Source organism: Nerophis lumbriciformis, linkage group LG22 (assembly GCF_033978685.3).
Source record: "Nerophis lumbriciformis linkage group LG22, RoL_Nlum_v2.1, whole genome shotgun sequence".
Classification (NCBI taxonomy): Eukaryota; Metazoa; Chordata; class Actinopteri; order Syngnathiformes; family Syngnathidae; genus Nerophis; species Nerophis lumbriciformis.
Genome location: NC_084569.2, coordinates 22502694 through 22514958, shown reverse-complemented (window position 1 = coordinate 22514958; position 12265 = coordinate 22502694). Strand labels below are relative to the sequence as shown.

Below are 12265 nucleotides of genomic sequence, written 5' to 3'. Positions count from 1 at the left end.
TTACCAAAGTGCATTATGCCTCCAGTCAGCTTATAGATGCTCATCTTCTCCTCAGGAGTGAAGCCCAAGACATCAAAAGCCGCCTGCAAACAGGCGACGCACATTTATTGCAAAGCAGCATAACTCAATCAAATGTTAAAGTTGAGAGTCCCAATACTCACGTCAGTAATCTGCAGCTCCTCGCCATCGTCCATGTTGTCCACCACAGTCACTCCCTGGCATACCCACGCATATTGTTTGGGGTCTGCACTCAGCAGCAGAGCCTCTGAAAGACAGTGACAGGTTAACCACCGTCACACGAAATAGACTATAGTCTATCCATGTCTTTAAAAGATGAGACACTATGAAGCCTGAGGCTCACCTGTGAGTTCTGGCTTCCTTGCAGACAAGAGCTGGTAGAAGATGTGATATCCTCTCTCAGCGGCCTGCTGGGAAATCACTCTGGATTTCTCCAACAGATCTGATGCACACAGTCATTCAAAAGAGTCCCAGTTTTGTTTTAATCCTCTTGAGTACCTTAAAGCCATATATAAGCATGCAGTAAAACGCAGTGGCGGGCCGTGCGTTTCCCACCTAGGCCTTCAGTGATGTCCGACTTCAATGATTACCTCTGAAAATACCATTATTTATGTCACCACATGACCATTGCTGGAGAAATACTATACAGAAACACATTTATGCACTACTGGTCATTGAATCATCTCATCAGTGTACAAAACGGGCTATTTTGTGGCGCATTTAAAATTCAATAAACACGCATCAGCAATTAAAAGATATCTTATGTGGTACTGTCAAAATGTAAATGGTAAGAACCATTAAACGTGAAAAAATAAAGAAATAAAATATTTGAACTCACAATTTGTAGAACCCATTCAACGCAGTATAAGCCAGTGGTTGATTCGAGTGGAAGTGGCGGGCATTTCCCCATTTCATCGCCGGGACACATGTAATTTCTTTAAATATCCTTCTTGAAAATGGCCTTGCAAATATATATCTGCCACCTAATCAATGTTTTGTTCTCCTTCTTTGTGGGTTAAAAAAGTGAGTATTGGTGATTTCTCTGCTAGCCCGGTATGGCTACGGTGCAACACTTCCTGTTTCAGTAAATTGCAACTTGTGATTGGATACTCACTTTGGAGTGACAAGTGAGTATCTAATCACAGTCTCATTAACATCAGGCTACCTAGATAGGTTATTGTCGCAACTGTCTATCAACTGTATGTGTTCTGTTCGTTTACATAAAATTAATCCGCTAACGGTGTGGCTCTGCTGATCTGCATAGCACCGCCGTGGCTCAAACCAGTGAGTATCCTATCACAGGATGCGTAAATGTCATGTTCAAAGCGAGGCCAGCTAGAAGGCCTTACTGACAACAACTCGTGACCTGATTGGCTGTCGCAATTATTTATCAACTGTGCCCATTCACTTCCTGTGCACAGACGTCCGCATTGTTGATTCTGAAGGCCCCGGGCAGATTCCGTACAGCATGGCAACATAAGCTAGCTGAATTCTGATTGGATAAAAATTCTAACCTAAAAACCACAGCACTGAAAGGAGCATAATATGACATGAAGAGAATATGAATAATTTTAGATATTTAGGGAAAGTAAATAAAAAATTACTTTTATCTTTAATTATGATCACAATTTCTGGTTATGTTAGGCCAGCAGAGAATGCCTTGCTGGCCCTGACGGCACACCACTGCTAAAACGAAAGTCCTGAAACGCACTCACATGTCTCAATGTCGGCACCAGCCAGCTTAGTTGTTGGGCCAAAGTGGATGCGGATGAACTTTCCCTGTAAAAAAAAACAAGGATGTACATAATCATCACATAGAATTGCTTATTTTAGACATATTTGAATCAATGTCACATATTGAGAATTGTCTGATTACGTACAAAGCGTGAGGAGTTGTTGTTTCTGATGGTCTTGGCGTTACCAAATGCCTCCAGCACAGGGTTAGCCTGAATGATCTGGTCCTCCAGAGAGCCCTGCGAGGAGAGCGGACTGTCAGGAGTTTGAATTTTGTTCTTTATTTTCCTGTGTTGGGTGTCAGTTCCTGTCCTGGTGTTGTTTCTGCTGGTTTATGCTGTCTAGGTAAATAATGAAATGATTTGACCTGCACGCATCCTGGGGTCACGCCAGCAGCCAAATAGCGCCACCGTGACAAAGACATTACCTTTGTGTCTCTTCAACCAGCACACTTTCGGTTGCATTGTGGATTACAGTCAGAATCAGTTGAAAAGAAGGACAAACATAACTGAAGCCCAACCAAGTTTAAATCATACTTAAGCTTTTCTAAACACATATTTGTTCTTACTATGTGATGCTTATCTTAAGTCTTATGTCTCAAAGTCAAGGCCTGACAGATACGGCCCGCGAATGAATTATCTATGGCCCCCGGGATGATATTTGATACTAATCAAATATCATCAGAAGGCGGCAGAAGGTGGCTGTGGCCTGCGGGCCGGTTCTAATACTAATTAGAACCGGCCCGCAGGCCACAGCCGCCTTCTGCTGTTTTGCACGCACCAATACTCCATCAGTGTTGGTGCTAGGAATTTTCAAAAATGGGGTCCCACAGTAAATTTTTGGGGTCCCACTTTTTTGTAATTGTTTTGAAAACAAATGATAAATGTATGCATTATCCTGTTATATCTCACATTCTATATTGTGTTTTGGAAAAAAGTTGTCATAAATGTTAGTTAATTCATTACAAAAAAATAATACAAAAGAAAACACATTTTTATGCATAATTAAATGTATTCAGTTATAAATATTCATTCACTTTCTTCTTTCCTTCATGGATCTAAACTTTACCGCTGCCGGTATTTTTTTCTCTATTTTTATTGTAATATTTTCAGAATGTGTTTGTTCTATTTTTGGCCAAAGTAAGACAAAGAAAATAATCTTAAGTTGTCTTTATTTTTTAGTTTTATGCCATGATTTTAATATTCCGGCCCGCGTGTGCACAGATTTTCCGCCATGCGGCCCCTGAGCTAAAGTGAGTTTGACACCCCATTCTGACAATAAAATTGCATTTGTGTCAAAATATTGCAATCTTTTTTTAAAGTTAATTAAGATTATGCACCCAAGTAATTTACTATGAATAACCATTCTATAATCAAAAGCGTGAATATTAATCCATCTATCCATCCATTTTCTACCGCTTATTCCCTTTGGGGTCGCGGGGGGCGCTGGAGCCTATCTCAGCTACAATCGGGCGGAAGGCGGGGTACACCCTGGACAAGTCGCCACCTCATCACAGGGCCAACACAGATAGACAGACAACATTCACACTCACATTCACACACTAGGGCCAATTTAGTGTTGCCAATCAACCTATCCCCAGGTGCATGTCTTTGGAAGTGGGAGGAAGCCGGAGTACCCGGAGGGAACCCACGCAGTCATCCATCCATCCATTTTCTACCGCTTATTCCCTTTGGGGTCGCGGGGGGCGCTGGAGCCTATCTCAGCTACAATCGGGCGGAAGGCGGGGTACACCCTGGACAAGTCGCCACCTCATCGCAGGGCCAACACAGATAGACAGACAACATTCACACTCACATTCACACACTAGGGCCAATTTAGTGTTGCCAATCAACTTATCCCCAGGTGCATGTTTTTGGAGGTGGGAGGAAGCCGGAGTACCCGGAGGGAACCCACGCAGTCACGGGGAGAACATGCAAACTCCACACAGAAAGATCCCGAGCCCGGGATTGAACCCAAGACTACTCAAGACCTTCGTATTGTGAGGCAGATGCACTAACCCCTCTTCCACCGTGCTTCCCCCACACAGTCATAATAATGAAAAATCATTCGATAGCAATAAAGTAAATAAATATATTCAAAAGTAATTTAATAAAATAAAAAATATTTTATTGTTAAATAACATTAAATAGACAAAAATCTCAACATTAGATAATTAAAAAGGCAATGAAATATCAATCATGTGATCATTTTGAGAATGGTTTTAATTTAAAATATACTAATCAACAGAAAATGTTAAAGTTATATTATATTTTGATTCATTCATATATATATCTATATATATATATATATATATATGTATTCATTCATATTTCAAAGTATATACAACCAAATATGAATGAATATATATATATATATGCATTAAAATATGAATAATTATATATAGAATATATATATGTACATTTAAACATGAATTAATCAAAATAAAATATAACTTAACAGTTTTTGTTCATATTTTAACACAAACATTAAAATATGAATATATATATATTAAAATATGAATGAATCAAAATATAATATAACTTTTAACATTTTCTGTTCTTAAGTATACTTTTAACAATATATATACTGTACATACAGTGAACTCTGGGGCGGTATAGCTCGGTTGGTAGAGCGGCCGTGCCAGCAACTTGAGGGTTGCAGGTTCGACCCCCGCTTCCGCCATCCTAGTCACTGCCGTTGTGTCCTTGGGCAAGACACTTTACCCACCTGCTCCCAGTGCCACCCACACTGGTTTAACTGTAACTTAGATATTGGGTTTCACTATGTAAAGCGCTTTGAGTCACTTGAGAAAAAGCGCTATATAAATGTAATTCACTTCACAACTCTCATTTATTACTGTTAATTGGTTCCGGACCTAACCGTAGTAAAGGAATGTTCGCAAATGTAGTAATTATTGAACTATATACCAAATATTTTCATAGTTCAAGCATAAAAAAAAAAACCTGAAGACACATTTTAACATTATGAGAGCCCTTCAGACATGAAATAAGACCCACATATATATCACCTTTACACTCTTTTTAATCCGTTTGTTCCAAGATAGTAATACATGCCTGAGACTTAGGCAATCAGTGGCCACCATCCTGAACAGCACTCTCTGATTGGTTTGGTCTCATCTAATGGCCGTAGTATTGATCATTTTAGTTAATTTGGCCACTTTTATGCTTGAAAATGCTTAATTCAGCCCCCCAAAAATGTACGATAGAGTGAAAGCTGCAAACAGTCTACTAATTTGGCACCAAGAAATACCCCAAACTCTATACAAAGCAGAAAACCAATTGACTTTGACCATTCAGGGATACTGAAAACATTTTGCAAACGTCCTTTTCATATTTCTGTGCCAGTTTAATTGCACTAGCCAGTTGCATGTTAAGTTATAGGAGCGCTGCCAGTGTGATTCACCACAGTGAAATTAAAAGTTGAAGCCAAAAACTTTAAAGAACTGGTCAAACTATTCTAGTAAAATAACTCAGCTCCTCGTCGAGCATTATAGTGAATCAGTGTAGTGTGAAGGAGCCATGCAGACACTTCCTGTCACCACCCACAAAGCATTGTGACTTTAAATGATGCCCCTGTGTTCTGTTGTGGCCAAAGGGGGGGGGGGGGGGGGGGGGGGGAACTTGCCTTGGAGTCAGACGCTTTGCTTCCTGACGCTCCAACGTTGGCAAAATACTGGATAACCTTCTTGGTGTTCTCGGTCTTGCCGGCACCAGATTCTCCACTGCCAAGGAAACATTTACAGATGGTCATAAGTAGCGAGGGATGCAGGTGATGCTGCAAGTGCTTTTAACTAGTGGATGAAAGGGCGTTCTTACGTGATCAGCATAGACTGGTTCTCATGCTCTGTAGGGCAGAAGAGCAGACAAGCGCAGACACTGTGAGAATTTAGACTGCGAATGTCTCAGTGAGCCCATCAGAGGTTTGTTTGTGTTCTCTGTCGGCAGTGTGAACAACACAAACAGCTGCCAGTTTTCCCTCGATGCCACATAATGGCTTCCAAGTATTTTGGCTGCTCCCGTTACAAATCATTACATGACACGCTGATTACACACATCCAAAGACCACCCCACCTTCCCCCAGTCCCTCGATCCACACACAGCCATGTAATGACATTCCTGCAACTCATCCCAAAGGGGTTATTCAGAATCATAGGATTCTTTTGGGCTTGCTGCCAGCAGATGGCGCCGTGTTGAAAAAAGTTGAGCGCGTGTTTGATGAACTTGACACATAGTAAAGGGCTTGGTTTTTGAGACATGTCCTTTGTGTGCTGACTGTTCCTGCCAACTCTCCCTGTCCATTAGCTGTTGTGTACTGTAGGGCACCAAGTTGACATTAAACATACTGTAGCATCACTTGCTGATGAAAACCAGAGGTTGACCTATGGTCTATCAATTGCTAAGTATTTAAGGGTGCAATTATTTTTTCCAAATAGCAAAATGATAACTGGGTATATTCTTGTGATCATGTAAGGATGAAACTACTCTATGTATTTGCATATATCCTGTATAAATATATGCACAGGATATAGAGCGTTTTCTATTCGGGCTCCAGTACTCTGGAATGCCCTCCCGGTAACAGTTAGAGATGCTACCTCAGTAGAAGCATTTAAGTCCCATCTTAAAACACATTTTTATACACTAGCCTTTAAATAGACTTAGACTTAGACTTAGACTTCCTTTTTTTGTCATTCAAATTTGAACTTTACAGCACAGATAAGAACGAAATTTCATTACATAAGCTCATGGTAGTGCAGGATAAAAAAGCAATAAGGTGCATACGTATATAAATAAATAAATATATATAAATAATATATAAATATATATATATAAAACAAATAAATATATATAAATATATATAAATAAATAAATAGATTACTGTACAGAATAGACCCCCCTTTTAGACCAGTTGATCTGCCGTCTCTTTTCTGCTCTTCCCCCCTCTCCTGCGTTGAGAGGTTATTAGGTGACCGCAGATGACGCGCTAGCTGTTCAAAGTCGGGACCCGGGGTGGACCACTCATATGTGCATCAGTTGGGGACGTCCCTGCGCTGCTGACTTGTCGCCACTCAAGATGATCCCCTGCTGGCCCCACTATGGACTGAACTCTCACACTATTATCTAGATCCACTCGACGTCCATTGCACCGTTTGCCCGGGAGGGGCACATCTGCGGTCCCCTTCAAGGTTTCTCATTGTATCCCATTGGGGTGAGTTTTTTCTTGCCCTGATGTGGATCTGAGTGTATTGCCAACTAGGTGACAACATTTTGAGCATAGCATTGCTCGTCTACGCCATACTAAAGTAGAATGAGTTGATAACGCCAGCCAATATTGTTGAAAGAATATCTAAATAGCAAACATTTATCTATGAAAATATGGAAAAGCTGCTGATGGTTTGTTTGACAGAGAAGGCGTAGAATTCCACTCTCCAAGAAAAATGCGGTACATTATTATTAGATGACCTCATAAAAGTACTGTAGTACATTCTACTGTCTTAATTTCATACAATATTTTTTATCTAAAAGTTAGTTTTTATTTTTCAAAGGCATGTTTCTTAAAATGGTGCTGTTTGGGGGTGATAACCACCAATTAATGTGGAAAAAAAAGTGTTTTGAGTTAAGAGCTCTGTCACAGAACCAATTAAACTCGTAAGTTGAGGTACTGCAGTAATTATGTCTAAAGAATCTAAGTGTTGCAGCAGGACAACATTAAATTTTGCTTCTTCCTGCTCCTTTTCAAAGCCATTACTTGATTTATTTACAATTCCCGCCACCCCACCCCCTGACTCTTTTATATTTAGTAGTGCTATTTTGTTTGAATTTATCTTGACGGAGGTTATTTTTATACTATTTTTGAGTTTGAAAGTCCATGTCCCTGGAAAGACGCTTTGGTTAATGACCGCCATGTTTTTCGACCAACCTTGCTAGAATTCTACATACACATGCTTGTTCGTCCCCTTGAAGTTGTGTGCCAAATTTGGTGGTGAATCAGATAAACACCCTAAAGTTACAGGGAGTGTTTTACAGAGGGCATTGAACTGTGTGAGAAATTTCGAGTTGATCCGACATACGGGGTCAAACTTTTGGGTTTCATAATGGCGCCACCATGTGGTGTATTTATCAGAAAAATAATAGCACAGGCTAGGTTGATTGGCAACACTAAATTGGCCCTATTGTGTGAATGTGAGTGTGAATGTTGTCTGTCTATCTGTGTTGGCCCTGTGATGAGGTAGCGACTTGTCCAGGGTGTTCCCCGCCTTCCGCCCGAATGCAGCTGAGATAGGCTCCAGCACCCCCCGCGACCCCAACAGGGACAAGCAGTAGAAAATGGATGGATGGATAATAGCACAGGCAACACAGTATTTTTTATTTTTTAACCAATTTTCGAAGCGGAACACATTTTGAGTTCTTTATCTAATATGATAGTCAACAGTGTGCCAATTCTTACGAGCCATGGATCATTAACACTAGTGGCTCGTGTAGCAGAGTCAAATAAATGATAAATGATAAATGGGTTATACTTGTATAGCGCTTTTCTACCTTCAAGGTACTCAAAGCGCTTTGACAGTATTTCCACATTCACCCATTCACACACACATTCACAGACTGATGGCGGGAGCTGCCATGCAAGGCGCAAACCAGCAGATCAGGAGCAAGGGGTGAAGTGTCTTGCCCAAGGACACAACGGACGTGACTAGGATGGTAGAAGGTGGGGATTGAACCCCAGTAACCAGCAACCCTCCGATTGCTGGCACGGCCACTCTACCAACTTCGCCAATTAAAGCAGTGTTTCTTCATCAAAGAGGGCCACGAGTGCCCGCCAGAGGGCCGCCAAAAAATATCTGTTTCTCTGTGGTTTGTTTGTATGGGCCGCAACAGTAGTCACTTGTAATACACATTTCCACCACATGTAGCAGTAATGATAGTCTCAAACAAAGAGAAGAAGTCTAGAGCTATAAATAAAGTTGATTTGAGTTGATTTGATAAAGTCATAGAGAAGCGCACAAATTATGACTAAATTGGTGAAGCTGTATTTTCATTTGTACTTTAATTATAGTGAGAGTTTAGTTAAGAAACATATTCATTATTCACTTTATTTTGGCACAACCTAAATGTATGTAAATTATTTTTTGTGAGTTATTTATGAGTCACTTCTTCTGCAGTATATTTGGTTAGAACTTATTTTTCTAATCAGTCTGACCTAAGCTTAAGGTTTATGTGTTACATAAATAATAATCTTTGTGATTAACACATAGTTTCATATCATCTGAGAAGGTTGTAAACTGTAAGTAGGTTAGATATACTTATTAAATATGACTAAAATCAAGAGTAAGATTACTAGTGTTAATATTTGAATGGGTCAAAAAAGGTTAAGAACCCCTGTATTAAAATAAGCAATAGAATAGACTCCAGCCACTCACCAATATGAAATGCTGACGCGTATACAGACACATATTCTGCCTAGCAACAAGCACTAACAGACAAATCAATGGATTCTGTCTCTCACACATCTTTCTCCTCACCCAGCATCATGTCATGATAGGCATTGTCGGAGATGGAGAAGAGGTGAGGAGGAACTTCATTGCGTTTCTTCCCCTTGTACATCTGGGCCACTTTAGCGCCATAAATGGGAAGCCATTTATACGGGTTGATGGTGACACAGAAGAGGCCCGAGTAGGTCTGAAAAGAGGCGAGGGAGCATTAAAATGACCTTTTCACATGAATAATGCAGGAGTCAGCACAAATCTGGACTCAGTGTTGCGCAATTCATGGGGAACATTCAGCATTAAAGTTGTGTCATATTGTATGTGGTATTGTCTGCTTCTGCTATTGTGGCTTACATAGATCCTCATGTCCACGTAGCGGCTGCGCAGGTTTTCCATGACGCTGGCCTCGTTGAGGAAAGTGAGGTTGGACATATCGCTGGCTTGGAAGAATTTGGGAGGATTCATCTGCTGTATTTCATCCTTCTTTATTGTCACCGTCTAATAAGGGGCAAAAAAAAAAAAACACATTCGTCACATTCGCTTGTAAAAGCAAATGTTAATACGAAGGTCCTGAGTAGTCTTGGGTTCAATCCCGGGCTCGGGATCTTTCTGTGTGGAGTTTGCATGTCCTCCCCGTGACTGCGTGGGTTCCCTCCGGGTACTCCAGCTTCCTCCCACTTCCAAAGACATGCACCTGGGGATAAGTTGATTGGCAACACTAAATTGGCCCTAGTGTGTGGATGTGAGTGTGAATGTTGTCTGTCTATCTGTGTTGGCCCTGCGATGAGGTGGCGACTTGTCCAGGGTGTACCCCGCCTTCCGCCCGATTATAGCTGAGATAGGCTCCAGCGCCCCCCGCGACCCCAAAAGGGAATAAGCAGTAGAAAATAGATGGATGGATGGATGTTAAAGATACCTTAATATGCAATATTGATGATGTAATAACAGTAGAATGTGAAAGCACCAAACAATATGGGTTTTCATTAAGTCATGAAGGAACCAGTTGGACAAGGCTTGGAGTTGGTCTATTTTGGTCAGGAGACGTCGGAGCAGTAGCGTCGTAAAGTTTTCAGATATCAAAACATATTTGAAGAATAAAATAGTTGTTATTCTTATTTTCTTATGCAAGGCCAAAAGGAAGGTGCTTGGGCACCACTCGGGGTCAATCTGTATACGCCCACCACTTTATAAGCTTTGTAAAGGCAAAAAGCTTTGTAAAAATGCATGCTTTGCTACACATCCTAAAAAAAAGCCTGGAGCTCTGCCAACAATACATTGGCCAGCTCAAACTTTAACTTTGATAATTTTGTTCTTCCTATGCAAACAGGCTAACCTGGCATGATGTTGCTGTTCAAATCTGACTGTAATGTTAGCATTTTAGCTCATGCGTCGCTAACGTTTGTGTCCTCTCGTCCCACTCCTTAATGTTACGTTCTTGTATGTTATTTTTGGCATCTACTATATTGGAGAATGCTGTGTTACAGTGTATACATAAAAAGTGGGAGGAGCCACATCCTCTATATAAAAACAGGCGTGGACAAACATAGCTCATTAGCATTAGAAGTGCACTATATAGACCAATAATCCCCAAACTATGGCCCGCTGCCAGCGTCCAAAATCCGCTTTGTGTCATGTTTGTCCTCAAACAAAATACATACTAAAAAAAAAAATATTTTCCCCCATCTTTTTTCATTTTCAATCCATTTTTAAAAATGCTCCGGGGAGCCACTAGGGCGGCACTAAAGAGCCGCGTGCGGCTCGATAGCAGCGGGTTGCTGACCCCCGTTGTAGGCCATATCGCGCATCCCTAATTAGCATTAAAGCTACAGCTATGGTATGTTCCCAGTAGGGCTTACATTAAAACTGTCAAAATTAATATTTTTGTGGGACCTCTGAGATTGATTTAAAATACCTTAATTATGAAACATTTAAGTGTAGTTTTGACTCTTACTGTATTCTTGGCTGTCTTGACGGTGACCTTGTCCCCATCTTCGGACTGAATCTCCCCAGCGATGAAAGCCTCCTTCTCATCTTTAACCCAGCATGAGCGCTTGGTGTCATACGGCTTATTCGTGGCGTCCATGCGCTCTTTCTCTGAGGGAGTCAAGAAGGGCATGGGGTCCACGTCGTCCCCGCACTCCCCTTTGTATGCACCCGGCATGGCTGCTGTTGACCGGCTCGCTCACCTTTTGACTGTGGCTGGAAGGAGGACAGAGGACAGCATTTCACAGTTGTCAGAAGTTGGACTTTCCAAAATAAATGTCGAACTCAGGCACATACTCACCAAAGAAAGAGGTGGCTTAGGAGACCTTTGGCCGTTGTTGCGGTCAAGCTATTATATACGGGGATCTGCCCTGCCCGATATGGTCACAACTCTAAAACCAGTCATCACCCAGTGGTGTCATTCTTCTGATCGGCTGTTCCTACCACTGACAGCGCGGGATCTGGGAATTCTTCGTCTGCCTCGGCCCATTTAGGGGTTTCCTTGGAAGGCCATCACTCACCTAATATCCATCCTGTCCCACCACTCAAATAGCATCACTTCTCCTCTCAGCCACAAGGTACATTCATTACACTACAGCCATTCTAAACAGGTCATTTTTTATTTAGCAGAAATAGTGCTATAAATCCATTTGAAAACCAGCATCCTCTGCAGTGGACATTTGTTTTTGTTCTCTCTTTTTTTTAATCAGAGTTACATTTCAGAGCCGTCTTGAGACACTGCAGCTCCTAGGAGGATACACAATGCAACAGTTATATATTCTAGGGAAGTAACGATTACCGCTACAATAGTACGATGGTACGAGTCATACCAAAGACTATAAAAATAGGACCCATTATCTCCCTGCATGGCACTCAGCATCAAGGGTTGTAATTGAGGGTTAAATCACCAAAATGATTCCCGGGCGCCGCCACCGCTGCTGCCCACTGCTCCCCTCACCTCCCAGGGGGTGAACAAGGGGATGGGTCAAATGCAGAGGACAAATTTCACCACACCTAGTGTGTGTG

The 12265-nt window shown here is 41.4% G+C and overlaps 1 protein-coding gene across 1 annotated transcript in view; it reads right to left on the bottom strand.

The window, feature by feature from the left end:
- LOC133615044 (myosin-16-like) overlaps positions 1–12009 on the bottom strand; it is a 45807-nt gene extending 33798 nt beyond the window's left edge. Inside the window, exons 1-11 of the mRNA XM_061973379.2 lie at positions 11541–12009; positions 11208–11455; positions 9611–9754; positions 9293–9449; positions 5589–5616; positions 5398–5494; positions 1899–1991; positions 1734–1797; positions 362–460; positions 162–265; positions 1–83 (exon numbers count right to left, since the gene is read on the bottom strand). The exon at positions 1–83 is cut by the window's left edge and continues 56 nt beyond it. Of these exons, the coding sequence (XP_061829363.2) occupies positions 1–83; positions 162–265; positions 362–460; positions 1734–1797; positions 1899–1991; positions 5398–5494; positions 5589–5616; positions 9293–9449; positions 9611–9754; positions 11208–11417 (1079 nt within the window). The 5' untranslated portion in view covers positions 11418–11455; positions 11541–12009. The remainder of the gene's footprint in view (positions 84–161; positions 266–361; positions 461–1733; positions 1798–1898; positions 1992–5397; positions 5495–5588; positions 5617–9292; positions 9450–9610; positions 9755–11207; positions 11456–11540) is intronic.
- Positions 12010–12265: the final 256 nt, after the last annotated feature.